General features: G+C 50.4%; 1 protein-coding gene across 5 annotated transcripts in view; it reads right to left on the minus strand.

The window, feature by feature from the left end:
* Window positions 1–751: 751 nt before the first annotated feature.
* DNMT3B (DNA methyltransferase 3 beta) overlaps window positions 752–16,257 on the minus strand; it is a 32,946-nt gene continuing 17,440 nt past the window's right edge. For 2 of the 5 annotated variants that reach the window (XM_058679617.1, XM_004585721.2), the window contains exons 5-22: window positions 15,442–15,576; window positions 14,766–14,972; window positions 13,504–13,662; window positions 13,021–13,128; window positions 12,118–12,265; window positions 10,680–10,805; window positions 10,545–10,589; window positions 9,379–9,458; window positions 8,959–9,071; window positions 8,418–8,601; window positions 8,042–8,126; window positions 7,529–7,674; window positions 7,281–7,371; window positions 6,823–6,971; window positions 6,212–6,297; window positions 4,281–4,350; window positions 3,587–3,705; window positions 752–1,891 (exon numbers count right to left, since the gene is read on the minus strand). In XM_058679617.1, coding sequence (XP_058535600.1) covers window positions 1,750–1,891; window positions 3,587–3,705; window positions 4,281–4,350; window positions 6,212–6,297; window positions 6,823–6,971; window positions 7,281–7,371; window positions 7,529–7,674; window positions 8,042–8,126; window positions 8,418–8,601; window positions 8,959–9,071; window positions 9,379–9,458; window positions 10,545–10,589; window positions 10,680–10,805; window positions 12,118–12,265; window positions 13,021–13,128; window positions 13,504–13,662; window positions 14,766–14,972; window positions 15,442–15,576 — 2,193 coding nt within the window. In that variant the 3' untranslated portion in view covers window positions 752–1,749. The remainder of the gene's footprint in view (window positions 1,892–3,586; window positions 3,706–4,280; window positions 4,351–6,211; window positions 6,298–6,822; window positions 6,972–7,280; window positions 7,372–7,528; window positions 7,675–8,041; window positions 8,127–8,417; window positions 8,602–8,958; window positions 9,072–9,378; window positions 9,459–10,544; window positions 10,590–10,679; window positions 10,806–12,117; window positions 12,266–13,020; window positions 13,129–13,503; window positions 13,663–14,765; window positions 14,973–15,441; window positions 15,577–16,257) is intronic. The other 3 variants (XM_058679618.1, XM_058679619.1, XM_058679620.1) reach the window with 3 other exon arrangements.

A 16,257-nucleotide genomic window follows, 5' to 3' on the forward strand; every position in this document is an offset into this window, starting at 1 on the left:
CTTGCAAAGGGACAGGGGAGATCAGGTTTAGTTAGCCACATGGTCAGTACATGGTCATGACCACAGGTAAATTTCAGTCAGGGCAAAGAAACCACCCTCCACTAAAATCCCAGTGTCCCACCAACACTAGGAAGCTCCCAGGGAATCCGAGAACCCAGAAAAGCACACAAAGATCCCGAGGGCTTATTTCCCTATGCTTCTGCAACTGGAATCCCAAGCTCTCCCTGCAGTACCATGTCCAACCCCAAATTCACCAAATGCCTGGATTCCCATGGGTCTTCCCCCAACAACCTTTGTACCCAAGTCACACCCTCTCGCTCCTGCTGACCCATCAGTATAAGAATAAAAGGAACACCAGACTGTCATTTAGCGAAATACTGATTTTAATTGAACTTAAACTCTAGGCATCGTCATCTTCAAGCCCAGAAATCAGCAAAAACTGTTGAAACAAGGCACCCCATACTTGTTCCATGGCTCCAGTTATAAAACAAAATCTTAAAGAAAATGTTGAAACATAAAAATAGAAGTTTGAGATTTTAAAAAAAGATGTATAAAAAGCCCCACAAAATTTGTCACAAAGTTGTTGGATATTCTACAAAATAGCACCGGTAAGAAGAGTAAAAGGTGTTAAAAACCATTACAAAACAGCATTTCTGAAATGCAGCTTGCTTGACTTGGCCGCCTGTTCCCCCTAAAAACTTGGAATAAAAAAGGATTTTAAAACCTGCGGGGGGGGGGGGGCGGAGGAATAAGCTTCTATTGCAATTTCCCCAGTCATCTCTTAGATGAAGGAGAAACTGATAAAATGATAACCGAGTTAGTAGTCAAGAAATCCTACTGGGGTTGGGGGGAATGGCGGCTTGCACCTGTGTTGGGGAGGGGGCATCTTCTGGAGATGGGGGTCTTACCAAAGGTCCCTCCTCCACGCTTCTCACATGGGAAGAAGGGGACAGCTGGACTTGGCTACATAATAAGGGAACAAAGCCCACACCTTCCTAAATAAACTTCCCCTGAGGCTTCTCCTACACTTAACCCGGAAGGATCTAGAGATAAGGGTGGCCCAGGCCCTTGGATCTGTGGGGGAGAAAAACAGCCCTGAAAGTGACGATGACATCATCCCTGTTGACATCATCATTGTGGGAAATACTAAAGGCTCCATCAGCAGCCTCCAGAGCTTGCTGGGCCTTGCAAGTGTTATGTGCCACATAAAATTCCAGAACGTACACATCCATCCCACTCCCACTAGCCCTAGAAAAAACATCGCGGGCCCTTAAAAGTCCCTTCACTACATGTCTACAGCTGCACACTCCTATACCCTGGAGGGGCAGGCATTTTTTTATTCCTTTTATCATAGCTGTCTTTTGGATGATTTGCCAGCAGCAACCCGAGTACTGGAAAGCTGCTGGCGTGATGATTTTGGTATCTTAGCCATTTCTCTGAGCAGTATCCCAAGATGAGGGAGAAATGTCATCTTTCTACCTACTTCAAGTTTTTCTTGTTTAAGGTTGGGAAGTAAAAAATGAGCACCGTGTTTGGCTGCTTTTAGCAACCAGGTCTGAGTTGTGCACAAGGAGGTGGCACCATAAGATCCTCCTGTAAGAGACAGGGTCAGTTGGCTCAGAGGTCCTTGGGTGAGACCCCACCCAGCTGAGCTGAGCAAGGGCAGAGCCTGGGGGTGCCTGGGGTCAGGAATGACTTCTCCTGGTCCTGGCTTGGCACACCCTAGGGCCCAACAGGCCTGGGAGGGGACTATTCACAGGCAAAGTAGTCCTTCAGTGGGGCGAAGAGGTGTCGGATGACAGGCACACTCCAGGACCTCCCGAGCAGCTTCTGGCGGGCTCCACGGCCCATATTGGACACGTCCGTGTAGTGTACGGGAAAACCGAAGATCCTGGGGGGGGAGTGAGACAAGAAGAATGCAGTCAGGAGCTCCCCCCTCTAGCACACCTTTGCATTCTGGCCAGCACTGCCCTGTGCTCCAGTCCCAGATGGACATGATGAATCCATGGATGGCTGGCCAGTCTTGGCTTCTATCTTCTCGTTGAGGTATAGTGTCACCCACAGAAACAGGCCAGACCCATCATCGACCTGTAGCCCTATCTATAGGGGAGGGAACCGAGGGATGCCAGGTTGAGGTCCCCTCTTCAAATTCCATGCAAGGAAGGTCCACGCAAGCCTGCAGGCAAATACCACAACAGGCTTGGTGAGAAAGTCAAAGAAGCTTCCAGGTTTATCAACGATAGTAAACACAATGGGGCAGTGACATGCAACTCCAAATCATGTGCAAGGTCAGCACCTCAGCCTGCCTGCACCTGCTGTGCCTCATGTTAGCATCGTGACATCTGTCACACTACACATTGTCACACAAATCCACCTCGCCATCTCCCAGATGGTCCACAAAATACAGACACCATCACAACCTTGAGTTTAAATGGTCAGTCATCTATGAGGTTATTAGTCAGAAAATACTTTGACAGGGCCCGGCGGTGTGGCCTAGCGGCTAAAGTCCTCGCTTTGAAAGCCCCGGGATCCCATATGGGTGCCGGTTCTAATCCCGGCAGCTCCACTTCCCATCCAGCTCCCTGCTTGTGGCCTGGGAAAGCAGTTGAGGACGGCCCAATGCCTTGGGACCCTGCACCCGCGTGGGAGACCTGGAAGAGGTTCCAGGTTCCGGGCTTCGGATCGGCGTGCACCGGCCCGTCGCGGCTCACTTGGGGAGTGAATCATCGGACGGAAGATCTTCCTCTCTGTCTCTCCTCCTCTCTGTATATCTGGCTGTAATAAAATGAATAAATCTTTAAAAAAAAAAAAAGAAAATGACAGAAAATGAAATAAAATGATATCAAGTCTTCGGAATGCACTCAAGTGTTTGGAATGCAAGGTGTAGAGAAAAATTCAGCCTTGAACATAAGAAGCAGAACAAAAACAGTGGCAAAGCAACTGAACACGCAAGAGTCAGCTGCTGATAGGAAAGCAGATCAAGTTATTCAAATGCATTCAAAGTGAGAAAACACAGACCTGGGAAAAGGCTATAAGCAGAGCACTTTGGCAAAAGAATGCTCTCAAGAAAGAGCATGTCTGCAGAACTTTCTGGATGGGTTCCTCGTTCATTTCCTGTCCTGGCACGTCGGGACAGGAAGTGACATGTCAGTGACTTGAGGCCTCAGCTTCTGCTGTCTCAGCCCTCTGACCCTGGCACAGACTTCATTCTTCAATTCATTCCCTTTGGAGGGACAAGGCCAGCTACCCTCATCCTACATGCTCGTCAAGGATGATTAGGGAAGCCAAAGCCCAGTATGGGTGACAGGAGCCCAGCAATCTGCATTCTCCACTGGATCTGCCTTAGCAGAAGCAGGTGGCGGGGTGTGGCATAGCCAGGCTGCTGGATTCCTGGCTATGCCAACAACTCAGGCAGCTAGATTTAGGATACAGATCTTATGTGCTGCCTCCCTCACCTCACCATTTCCAGTAGGAATTTAGTAGCTCTAAAGCACCCAGTCCCACCACATGGAATAAGCAATAAAACCAATAAAAGTGAGGGCAAGCGGCCACCCACAGGCATTCCCTCTTGTGCAGCCTTGCTCACCTTTCGAGCTCAGTGCACCACAAAACATCTTCTTTGCCATTCATGACAACAGGGAAAAGTTGGTTTTTCCCCTGTCTGATCGAGTTCGACTTGGTGGTTATTGTCTGTACTTTCTTTAACTGGAGAACAAAATGACATGAAGTGAGCACAGGAGGAAGGGGTTTCGGGTGGAGCTGGACCTCAAAAGCAAGCACCTCAGGAAGGAGGGGTCACAGAGGACACTGGAAAAGCAGATTCAGAGGTGCTTCCCACAATCAAGAAGTGACCAAGCCTCAGGGAGAAATATGACCGAATGAGATCATGTGGGTGCCGAGAAGAAAGCAGTTACTGATTAAGTGAGATTAAGTCAAAGGGGGAAAATACGTGTGCAGACACAGAGAAAGATCAGAGGGGATCTTAGCATTGAGCCTTAGATCCAAGGAAGTCATTTTAAGACTGTGACTCAACAGGGACAGCAATCATCAGCAAAAATTGTGTCCCTTTGTATCCAGCCCTGGCCACTGGGCAGCCCAGCGGCCTTTCCCACAGTGATTAGCATTTGCTTTCCTATGCTCTGTGCTTGAAGATGAGATAGTACAAGCGTGGGGGAAAGAAAGCCAGCACCAAGGAGGAGGAAGGAGAGTGAACACCACCAAGGTTATCCCAAGTCCGCAGGGGCGTGCGGTGCCAGAGAGCGGACGTGAAAGGAGCTTACCTTCGCTATCCTATTGAATTCCAAGCAGTCCTGCAGCTCGAGCTTATCGTTCTTGGATGCTATCACAGGCCTGGGAACAGCCAAAACCCATTACTCTCTGCTATCTACAAAGGGGCCTCACAGAGGAAAGCAACAAGGGCCAATGCTACAAGGAGTGACCCTGGCAATGAACTGGCAGCCATGTGAGGATCCCAGCAGTCACAGTCTGGCTACCCCAGGGGCTTTCATGCTGGCTTTGAGTCAGGACCCCTAGGGCTTCGCAGCAGGAGGCTCAGGTGGAAAACAAACTACCCTTTCAAACTTTCCCCCTAAAACCACTTTTGTATATGTAGAGGCAAGCAGATGCTTGAGGCGGGTGAGGGACAGGGATGAACAGCATAGCACCAAGCAGCACAAGAATAAATTCACAGATGACCACAGGAACTGCAGTGTGTGCAGAGACCTCACTCAAGGCACAAGATAGCATCTGTGTCCACCAGTTGCTGAGGAATCACACAAAGATAGTTCCTTCCTTCCTTTCATCTGGCAGGTTTCCCAATTTCAAAAGCCATTATCCCCATGGGAATCCCTTCTGAGAACCTAAGGCCATTGTAGGTAACAGGGTACAAGGACACAGCATAGACCTACAACCCCTAGATTTGGGTAGTGTCCCCAGACTTGACACAAGGCTCAGCCCAGGCCTTGTTAAGCAGCATACTTCATTTCATCTCATACTCAGCTCAGTAAATGCTGTTGTTGAGTTCCAAACCCTCCTGCCAAGTGCAAGGTTGCCCAAAACCCGAATCAGGCTTGATCTCACCCATTACAATACATCAGCCATTGAAACTCCAGCTGCCCAAAGCCTCCTGTGCCAAATGGGGGCCACAGGATGAGGTATCTGCTTCCGATCCACCTGTGAAGGTGTCTGGGCCCTGCCACTCATCTATTAGACACACATGCATTTCTGAGATCCTGGATTCAGCCTGGTTCATATCATGCTATTGGTGCCATTTGGATAGTGAATCAGTGGATGTCACATAGCCCTTTGTTTAAAGTTAACCTACATGGTATCACATTGAAGAGACCCTACACAGTGTCGCTGCCATTGTCTGTTGTCCGCCTTCCACTGCCACTGCCTCTAACGCGGCTGGAGTGGATGCCCCAGTGCCTGGAATGTGCTGCTGGGACTCAAGCCTCTGCTCCACTTCCAACCTGCTGCAGACCTGGGCTTCCCTCACGTCTGTGCTCCCGCCAACCTGAAATCATTTGCCTTCCTTACCGCCCCCTCCATCAGCAGGCATGAATATGTTCACCACGGAAATACCTGAAGAACTACATGGCAGAAACTTCGATGCTGAGGTAATAAACAATTTCATTCCAAATATGGACACGGTACCTTTTGCCTATCTCAGTCAGTAAAAAATGCATCCAAGAAACACTCCGGGCTATTCAAGGACCCTCTCACCTCTGCCTACACTGCTGCTATGTAGGACAACTTCCTATAGTTACTCCCTAAAGGAGAATATTTTTAAGCTTAACTCATTTGCATGTCACAGATATCACAACTCTCCCACTTTGCATCTTAATCAGTATGTGTTAATTGCTCCCTAAGCCTTGAACAAATGAGCCCAATCTGCCTTTGCTATATGAGTTAGAAGGTGAATGAAAGCAGCTACGTGCAAGCTACACTTGGTGGCTGGGCACTGCTGGTCTGGGAAAGCCCCCCTGCACCATATGGCATTTCTCAATGGGCATCCTGTCTATAGCAGCCTACAGCAGCTGGGATCAGTCAGTGTTGATGCTGAACACATGGAAGCTGTAAAACCAGGCTCATCTGCAACATTCAGAATAAGAGCTATTTCCTAACAATAGTCCAGGGGTGCAGATGGAATGCCAGAATTCTTGTCTTCATTTACTCATGTAACATGCCTTTCCCTTGAGAGCCACATTACCTGTTCATCCCAGGTAGGTTGCCCCAGAAGTATCGGGCCCTGTGAGCAGCAGATACTTTGATGGCATCAATCATTACTGGATTGCACTGTGGGAAGAGAGAGCTGTTAGGTGGAGGGTCCCATATTTTCACCCAGGTGTTTATCAGAGCAGGAAATGATGCATGCTGGTGCACACTGGCTATGAAACACCACATTTCAGCTTTGAACAAAATCTGGCAAGCCAGGTTGATTGTGGTCATGCAGTAGTATGCAAGATGTGGACATTCAACACATAGTTGTGCAGCCATCTCTTTCAGGGGACAGAAAGTAAGCTTTTTAAGTACTTACAGCAGTATTTTAACATAAAATGCTAAACTGGATTTTCCCCTAATTTGTAGTTTCAGAACATTCATGAATAAACCTTACTGCAACGAGCCTTAGTTGCTCTATGGAAAGCCATCAGCAGTACTGACTCATGGAAGTGGAGCAGGGGACAGACGACAAACAGGACAGAAGAGAAAGTGAAAGGGAGGGATCCCAAAACACACACACACACACACACACACACACACACACACACACACACATTACCAGCAGGAAAAGCCACTCGACAGGTTCTTCCAACCCCTCACCTCGAGGAATCTCGAGATGTCCCTCTTGTCGCCAACCTTCATGGCTACAACATTCTCAAACATCCAGAAGAATGGCCGGTCGTCCCCCTCCTTAGGCCGCGTGTAATTCAGCAGGTGGTAGAATTCAAAGAAGAGGCGGCCTGTGCCCTCTGTGTCCACAAAAGATAGCAGAACTGGGTTCCTTCAAGCCTTTTACAAACACTGTCCCTATTGCCTGCAGCAAATGTGCACCCAGGGACGCTACCGAGCATAGGGCTAATGCCTTATTACCATGTCTCTAACTGGGCCAGCCATGCCAGGACACAGGCAGCCAGGAGCTTTCTCTGTGGTTTGATTGACAAAGGGACAGACAATGCCCATAGGCTAAGGCACCAGTAAGGTCAGAGAAGCCAGCAGTGCAACCTGGCATTGCACACTCAGTCCACATGATGCCTGGGGGCAAGGAAGAGGCTGCTCACCATACAGGCCTTTCCGGGCAGGATTCACATTGGAGAGATCGTTGCACGGACTCCCACCAATCACCAAGTCGAAGGGGCCCCACTCCTCAATCTGTGGGGGAAAAAAAGTTTAGGTGCAGGCGGGAAGACTGATCAGAAAGCCAGGTGATATCATGCTTCAAATCCTCCGCTCGGCCCCTGAAAGCCTCTCATGCAATAGCTGGGAAGTAGGGCGGAGGGCTGGGCAGTGGCAGGGACAGAGCACTCACATTTTTCTTGGTGATGTTCCTGACGTCATTCACATATTTGATAATTCCCTCATGCTTAACAGTTCCGACGGCAATGGATTCCTCACACACCTCCGAAGCGATGTACTTCTCCACCTTGATGCCCAGCTCCTTGAGGACCAAGTACCCTGTGGACAGCCAGAAAGACCTGCTTGGGCAGCAGCAACTTCTAGCAGTTCCTGGGCTGGCTGCCAGGAAGGTATTCCTCTACAATGGACCATGGAAGGGAAGGGAACAAGGGGCACAGTGTTTGTGGCTGAACTCTAATGCTACATGGGTCCAATGCAACAGGCAAGTGACACAATACTATAAAAAAAATGACCAAGAATGGGAGTCAGATGAGATGATGTAGAGTTCAGAGACTTGGTGGGTTTTCTGAGAAACGGCTGACGCAGGTAGTCCCTGGCATCTGGTGGGGCACCTGGAATGGGCCCGCAGGCTCCCTTGCTTAGCCTCTTACCAGGTTACAGTTAGTTGAAGCCCCTGCGAACTCACCTGTTGCAATGCCATCAAACAAGGACAGGACTCGAATAGGCCGCCGCTTGGCTGCAGGAATTGCAGGGTACAGCTTGGGGGCTTCCTGGTAGGTACAAGAAGGAGGTTGAGGAGGTAACATGAGCACGTTCAGAGATCAGCCCCACCCTGATCTGTTTAGAGAGTTGTTCCTTCCAAGCCTCAAACCCCAATGTGGGCTGTGAAACTGGGGCAAGCATGGCCACCTTATCCATTGCCTTGTCTCCTTAGCTCTACCAACTACACAGAACGTACTTCATCAGGACCTCTGGAAGTATTAGAACCCTTCCAAAGGCACAAGATGTCCATCACTCTGGCCTAAGTGTGTACCCCAAGTGGCTACAGCCCTGCAACTCACATATTCGTGCCCCATGTCGCTGGTGAAGAATGTCTGTAGACGCATGTTCCAGTCCTTCCGCCGGCGCAGGACGCCATGGCACCGCTGTGGGAGGCACATGTAGCAGCTCCAGGGCTCTTGCAACTTGGCATCCGCTGCCGTGCCAGTTCCCACCAGCACCTCCAGACACTCCACACAGAAGCACCTGTACCCAGGAGGAAGGAGGAGCTGTATCAACCAGGCAACTATCCTTTGGGTGCCAGTAATAAGTCATCTCACACCCATATTTCTCTCAAAGTCGCCATGTCAGCCTCTGGATCCCTTCCATTTTAGGCGATCTGGCACTTTACCTGAGCTTTGCCTGTCACCATCACCATGTCATAGCACTATAATGGTGCTGCGCTGTTTGAAAACTCTCAGAACCCCAGCCTCGGCAGCATCACCCTGTGCCTGACCTCCACTGTTAAACTCGCAGTCCACATGCCAGGGGAACCCGACCAGCACAGCAGCTGCCTTGCATAAGCAGTAACCACCCAGTGAACAGCTGGGGCCCTGAGCTCACCGACAGCAGCTCGTGTTGCTGCACAGTAGCAGCTCGCGGCCCTCACAGCACACGGTGCAGTAGGACTGATAGCCATCGTCATCGTACATGTAGAATAGCTCAAGGAAGCGATCCTGGAAGCCAGACAGAAATGTTGGTGAAACTGGAGACCAGGGCCAGCTTGGTCCTGCTGTTTGCTGGCTGTACACCCTATAACACGGCCTCAAAGCTACACACTTGTGGCCCAGTGGTGTTTTCAGGGAACTGGCAGCAGCAAGTGTGTGCTGCTGTGGATGAGCTTTGATGCATTGTCCTCCCCCTTGGAGAGGCAGGGGGATGCTATTTCCAGGGCTGCAGGATTGCCTGCACACTTCCTCTGTGCCAGGGAAGCACAGAAGTGGGGACCGCAGCCAGGGCCACTGAGGGTACAGGAGGACTCACCCGGCAAATCTGGCAGAGACCACCCTCAAACAGCGGGTGGAAGGACACAGGGTTCTTTCTTCCGCAGGACAAGCAGCTGTCTGCAAGAAAGACAGGGGGTTGGCCATGGCGCAGCTCTGCCTTAATAGCAGCTGTTCAGCATCCACTGCAGTTGTGTGCCAAGGAAGCTGTGCTCTGGGATTCACACTCTGGGCACTCCACCATATTTTCAGGATCCTCATTTCAGAAATTACAAAAGCAGGTCTCAGTATACTGACAAGGAGATGCTGTTCCGGCCAGGGATTGGCCTACCAAGTAGGAAGGCCAGAGGCTCAGCTCAGAGCACAGACACTCCTCCAGCTCATGGCATGTGGGAGCCTGGGAGGGGCTTCCCACTTGTCAGCTGCTGTAGTGACTGGACTTCCGCTGACATCACAGACTTGGTTACCCACATTCTCTGGAAGGGTGCCTAGGGTCTACTTCTGCCCAATTGTTATACCAAGCTCTTCACAACAGGCAAGGAGTTAAGCTAAGTAGGGAAGCTAAGTGTTGTGCACTTGTCACCCATGTGGAACACACAGATAACACCCATGGCTCCAGGATTCAGCCAAGTACTTGGGGAACAACACAGTGAACTAGTAAAGGTATCAAGCTTTCCGTCACTCACAAACTAAATACAGTCTCTAGATAGACTAAGCAGGAACAGAAAACACAAAACAGAGCAGTTTGTGACTTGGACCTTGCAGATTTATTGCCTGAAATGGGATAGTGTCCCCAAGGTTTACTGGTCACGGGCAGGAATTCCCCTCCCCAGGACTGCCTCATCTCCGACTGAAGGACAACAGAGTGAGGAATGTGTCGAGCACAGATATTAGCCACTAGCCGTGCCTGGGGTTTTCTAGTCTAGCTTGTCAAGCAGACAGAGCAGTCAATGGTGAATGCCTGCAGTCACCAAACGGCTGGCCCTGCACATCTTCCACAAGGCACAGGTGCCCCCCTATCTTCCTCTCAAGTCTGGGGTTCCCCATGGCCAAAGGAACCCAGCCTATTTCCTTATCATACTGCAATAATCAGTATCATTTCTATAAACTGTAGCATCTAGGTAAGGCTAGCAAGCAATGACATACAAGCCTAGAGTTAAGGCCCAAGGCTGGGGTTACCCACAAGCAAGGAGAACCGAACTCTACCTTCCAGGCTGCCCTTGTTGTTGGTCACATCTGCAGCCATTTGTTCTGTTTGGAAAAAAGAGAAGGTCTGAGATGAGTGAGCAATACCCACATCTGAGGTCAGGCCTTGCAGCCCTCTCCTTCTCCCAAAGTCACCTCGGGTCTGGTCCTCCTCTCCCCGATCCTTGCCATTGTTGTAACAATTGGTCTTGAGGCGCTTGGGCGGGGGGCAATAGTCTGAGGCCGTGGAGTCATCAGCTGTCCGTCTCCGACTCTTACTCTCTACGAAAGATGAGCAGATGGCACACATGGCTTGGATTGAGGCTGATCCAGGACAGGACCATGTGATTCCTGGGCACTACTATGGCTAGGGGAGTCCACATTGGTTGTATAGGGTCAAGATGGGTAACTAACACACAAGCTATTTCACATCCCCCTCCTCTGGATCCAGGCCTTTTGCTTACGGACTTTCTCATCATCTATGTGCAGAGTAAATGCTTCCAGGCCAATGCACATCCTGCCGTGCGAACCATGCTTATATAAGGGAACCAGGATACTGGTCACGCAACCAGAATCTATGAAACTGATCGTCAAAAATGCTCATAGAAGTTGACTTAGGGCCAAGCACGATAGCCTAGTGACTAATGTCCTCGACTTACATGCACCGGGATCAGATATAGGCACCATTCCATATACCAGCTATTCTACTTCCCTTCGACCTCCCCAATTATGGCCTAAGAAGGCAGCAGAGGATGGCCCAAAGCATTGTGATCCAGCACCCACACAGGAGACCTAGAAGCTCCTGGCTCCTGGCTTTGGATCAGCTCAGCTGTAGCTGTAGCAGCTCATTTGGGGAGTGAACTACTAATGAAATAAAATCTCATACCAACAAAAATTACATCTATAGAATTAACATTGCGACAAGGTAGAAAGTAGCTCATAACAAGTGCAGAGAAAAGCAGAAGGGTGCACACCCAACAGTGCAAACAGAGGGGAGGTGTTTGGGGGCAGGGTGTGAGGGGATTCGGGCTGGGTTCAGGTAGAACTTGATTTTTCCCAGGTGACCTCAGTATCATCAAGAAATCTCCAGTGAAGGAAAGAGAAGGGGCAAGGGCAGGTGGGAATACCGTGTCTCCGTGCTTCTAAGCTCCTATTGCCTGAACGGCGCACCTTCGACTTATTAACCACTTTTTTGGGGGAAACAAAACAAAAAATAAAACACATAAATGCACAAGCTGTAATACATTCTCAATGCAGCAGTTCCAAGGTAGCAAGAGAGGCAGGGAAAGAGGGCTTTGATTAGAATGTCAACAGGGCTTCTTCCTGCTGCCATTGTCCCATTATGGCCCTAGGCAGCAGCTAATTGCCAGCAATTTGCTGGATGCTCCTTTTTGGGAGAAAGTTCATCCCTAACAAGAAAAGTGACAGTAGAGAAGCCAGTCAGCTAAGGCCCTGAGATTGCCTCTGCAGAACCTTAGGTGGGGGGGGGGGGGGAGAGGGGGGCTGTTTTGCAGGGCTGAGCCAGCTGCTAGCACCAAGGGACACCACTGCCTGCCATGGTCTTCTCCCTCCCTACCCAGGCCTTGTGTCTCACCTGGTTGCTTGCTGTTGTCAGGCTTGAGGCCTTCCTCACCAGTGGGCTTGAATCCCCCGTGGGCCCACTCCAACATGGGCTTCAGCTGGTCCTCCAGAGAGTCCCCGGGGCTGGTGGAAAAGGTCTTGCCAGCACGGACCCTGGCTTTCTGCCAAAAGGGATAGGCAGAGAACCTGTGATGAGAACAGGCAGGGGACGCAGGCTGGGCCCGCCCTGGGATTCTCCCAGCTCAGGCCTGCACACTGGGCCCTTTCATAGGCAGCCAGCTGTCCTAGGCTGCTGGTATGTGCAGGGACATACCAGCTGGGAGCTGGGCAAAAGGCCGGGGGACACTGCAGGGACAGGAAGGATGCCTCACACAGGCTCCTGGGGCAAACCACTTGGAATGCCCTCCCTACTTCATCCACAGTGGATGCTGTCCCTGAAATCCCCAACCTCTGCCTTAGAAGGAACTCCTACAGAAATACAATCTGGCCCAGAACAATATTTGGTGGGTTGCTGTGAGGGAGTAATAAGCAGGCCTCTTTCATGAGGGTGTCTTCGTGGTCCCTCAACATCACTTCCGGAAGGAGGGTGGGTTCCCCATTACTCATCCTTCCTCACTGACCTACAAACTGCAGGAGTCCTGGGAAGGTTCTAGAACCAGCTTCCAAAAAGTATCCTCCAGCATACTTGACTCCATTCCCCACTGCTACTCCTCCCCTTCTGAACCATCTGTGACCATAACATGGCCAGTCTGGCTTTTTAGAACTTTATTATCTGTGACCATAACATGGCCAGTCTGGCTTTTTAGAACTTTATTATCTGTGACCATAACATGGCCAGTCTGGCTTTTTAGAACTTTCTTACTTCTCCTATTTAAAAATGTATTGGGTCATCCTTTTCTCTTCCCCCCTCAAGTACCTCAAGAGCCTGGAACATGGCCTTCCTATAGGAAACCAGCTTATTGAAAGTCGCAAGATTGAAGTGCTGGCTGAACAATCCCAATGCGACGAGCTTATCCGCAGAAACCTAGACAAGAATGAGGTCACTGGTATCTGGCTACAGAAATCATCTCCCACTTCCCAAGAATTAAAGGCTTCACCTCACGGAGTGGGTGTGCATGGAGGAACACGTTCTGCTCCCTCTGCTGGTCAAAGCAAGCATCTGCTTCTAGTCTCTTAGGGAGAGAAGCCTGTCCATACACTTTCCCATGGGACAAACGGCAAATTCCAGAACATACCAGCAGTTACACCGGTAGGACCTCTGTTCCCACATCTGTCCTCACCCTTCCTGGCTTGCTTACCTTGCATCTGGCCTTCTGAGTGTAGGCCTTAACCTGACTTATCCTGCAATCTTACGCATCATGCATTAAGTGTTCTGCCTGACCTGTGAAAGCAGACTCACCTCTGAGAATTTGCCATCGCCAAACCACTGTACCCATCGCATGCCGGACATGGCCTGGCGCTTCGAGGTGCTCTTCCAGGACACTACCATAGCTGGCCACCAGGAGAAGCCCTTGATCTTGCCCCACACGAGGTCTCCTATTCCAAACTCCTTCCCATCCTGAAAGAAAATCCACATTAAGCAAGTGAGACATGAGCCATGCTACTTCTGCTGTCACCACCACTGACCCTGCGTGCCACCTGTTCACAGAAAAATGTGGGATCCTGATGAAAACAGAAGACTTGCCTTCCCTGAGGGCACAGAGGAGCAAAGCAGCTTTGTGCTGGAGCTGATGCTGTGAGAAGCTGATGACTGACACCATCATTTTCCCAGCTCCAGGGCCCAATAGAGACCATGGACAAGGGTTCCTCATGGCCACAGGAGACACACAGCCGGAGTTTCTAGCTCCAACAACCCTGGCTGGTACAGGAATTGGGAATCCAATCCCCAAGTACAAGATCTCTGTGGCTCTTTCAAGTTACATTTTGACAAAAAAGCTTCCTGGGCCTAGCAGCGAAAGTCCTCGCCTTAAAAGCGCCAGAATCGGGCCCGGCACAATAGCACAGTGGTTAAAGTCCTCGCCTTGCACACCCCAGGATCCCATATGGTCGCCAGTTTCAATCCCGGCAGCCATGCTTCCCATCCAGCTCCCTGCCTGTGGCCTGGGACAGAAGTGGAGCATGGCCCAAAGCTTTGGGACTCTGCACCCGCGTGGGAGACCTGGAAGGGCTCTTGGCTCCTGGCTTCGGATTGGCTCAGCTCCAGCCGTTGCGCTCACTTGGGGAGTGAACCATCAGACAGAAGACATTCCTCTCTGTCTCTCCTCCTCTCTGTATATCCATCTTTCCAATTAAAAAAAAAAAAGCAAAGAATCCCATATGGGTAGCGGTCCTTTTGAGGACCGCACCTCTGGGTAATCCTGCCTGTGTGAATTTCACTACATCTGCCAAGCCCAGCTGCTATGGCCCACTAAGCTGCCTGGAACAAACCCTTATCCCGGACAACAGGCTGATCCCAGTACTGCACACAAGTCAGATCTGAGCACATGCAAGTGCCTGCCTTCTACTAAGGGTAAGTGTGAGGAACCATGTTTCCTACAGAAAACATGCAAAGTCAAATCATCTGTTGTGTGAACAGTAGTTCTGGTAGGTCACCAAGACCCTGGAAATGATCCATTCCCCTTGTAGAAAGCCAGGTTGGTCGAAAGTCCTTGCTCAGGGCACCTGATACTCTGGACCATCCGCATCCCTCTCTGTGTCCATCTGGGAGGATTCCAAGCTGTCCAGTTGGCTGTCCGGCACAAGGCCAGGATATGGAGTACTGCTGCTCTGAGGTGTCACATCATCATCCGTGAGGTCAATGGTGAGGTAAGGACTGGCAGGGGACAGCCATGGAGTTCCTCCGGAGGCTGTGGCCCTCCGTCTCAGAGACTGTGGACAGACCAGAATGACAATTCACAACCTTGAAAACAAAGCAGGTGGGTAGTTGGACAATTGTTTTTCCCCCACCGTGTTCCCAGCCAGCAGAGAGTGAAGGAAACCAAAGAACAGAGGCTATGAAAGATGGTGTTCCAGGGTTCAGAGGGAGAAACTTGCAGTTATGACCACACCAGGAGACTCCAACACCAAGCTTTCGGAGCATCCCCAATACCCAGTGCCAACCTACTGGCATAGGAACCTGGCTGCTGTGAAGACTGCTCCAGCCAGGATGAGAGTGGAAGCCACCATCCATCTACCATGCCTATGGAAGGAGCTTCCCAAGCAGACCAAGAGAAAGCACAGTCCTGACAAGCAGGAGGAGGTGAGAAAAGCACTGGGCTGTACACCAGCCCAGCGAGCGAGTGAGGAGGCCGCCCACCCGTGGCCAGGCCAGAGCGAGGGGGGTCACTGCACAACCAACCCTGGTAGCCGGGAACTCCACGGGGGATTCTTCTACGTGATTGCGGCCCTGCCGGCCTCGGGTGGAACGGGTAGACCGTGGGGAGGGCCTATACCTCTCCCAGCTGGAAGAACTGTTGTTATTTCGGGTGCGAACCTGGAAGCGAGAGAGGATAAGCACTTGGCCTTAGATGACTGGGGTGAGAAGCACTCGGCCTGGATGTAGCCCAGGAGACCTGGTGGCCTCCTTGCAGCTGGAAGTGAACAGGTGAAGTTGCAAGGTATAGGCTGTCAAGCACACTAGGCTGCATGACCATGGCACCCATCAGCTGAAATGGATAAGGATCCTTTTTTTTTTTTTTGGCCAAAAATTAGATTGGCTTTTTTGGGAAGTAAATTTATTATTAGAACAAAGGAAGCTCTTGACATTCAGGACTGTGTTACACCCATCCCATCCCATATGGTTCCTCCCTGGTATCTCAGCTGTCCCACTCGATTTCAGCTCCAGTCTCTGGCACCCTATACACAGGCAAGAGTCCGGGAAGAAGTTCCTGGCTGCAGACTCATCTCAGGCCACTGTGGAACAGATCGGTCTCTCCTCTCAATATTTCTGCCTTTCCAATAAAAATGAAATTTAAAAATGTGTATCCTGAAGGTACTTTGCCCTCGCCTGTCACATAGGAATCCCATATGAGCTCTGGTTCCTATCTGAGCTGCTCATTTTTTTGTTGTTGTTGTTGTTAAATTTTTATTTTGAAATTTTGAATTTTATGGCACATGAGCTGCTCATTTCTGATCCAGTTCCTTGCTATTGGCCTGAGCAACCTGAACACGCGCA

This window comes from Ochotona princeps, chromosome 22 (genome assembly GCF_030435755.1).
Source record: "Ochotona princeps isolate mOchPri1 chromosome 22, mOchPri1.hap1, whole genome shotgun sequence".
In the NCBI taxonomy this organism is placed as follows: Eukaryota; Metazoa; Chordata; class Mammalia; order Lagomorpha; family Ochotonidae; genus Ochotona; species Ochotona princeps.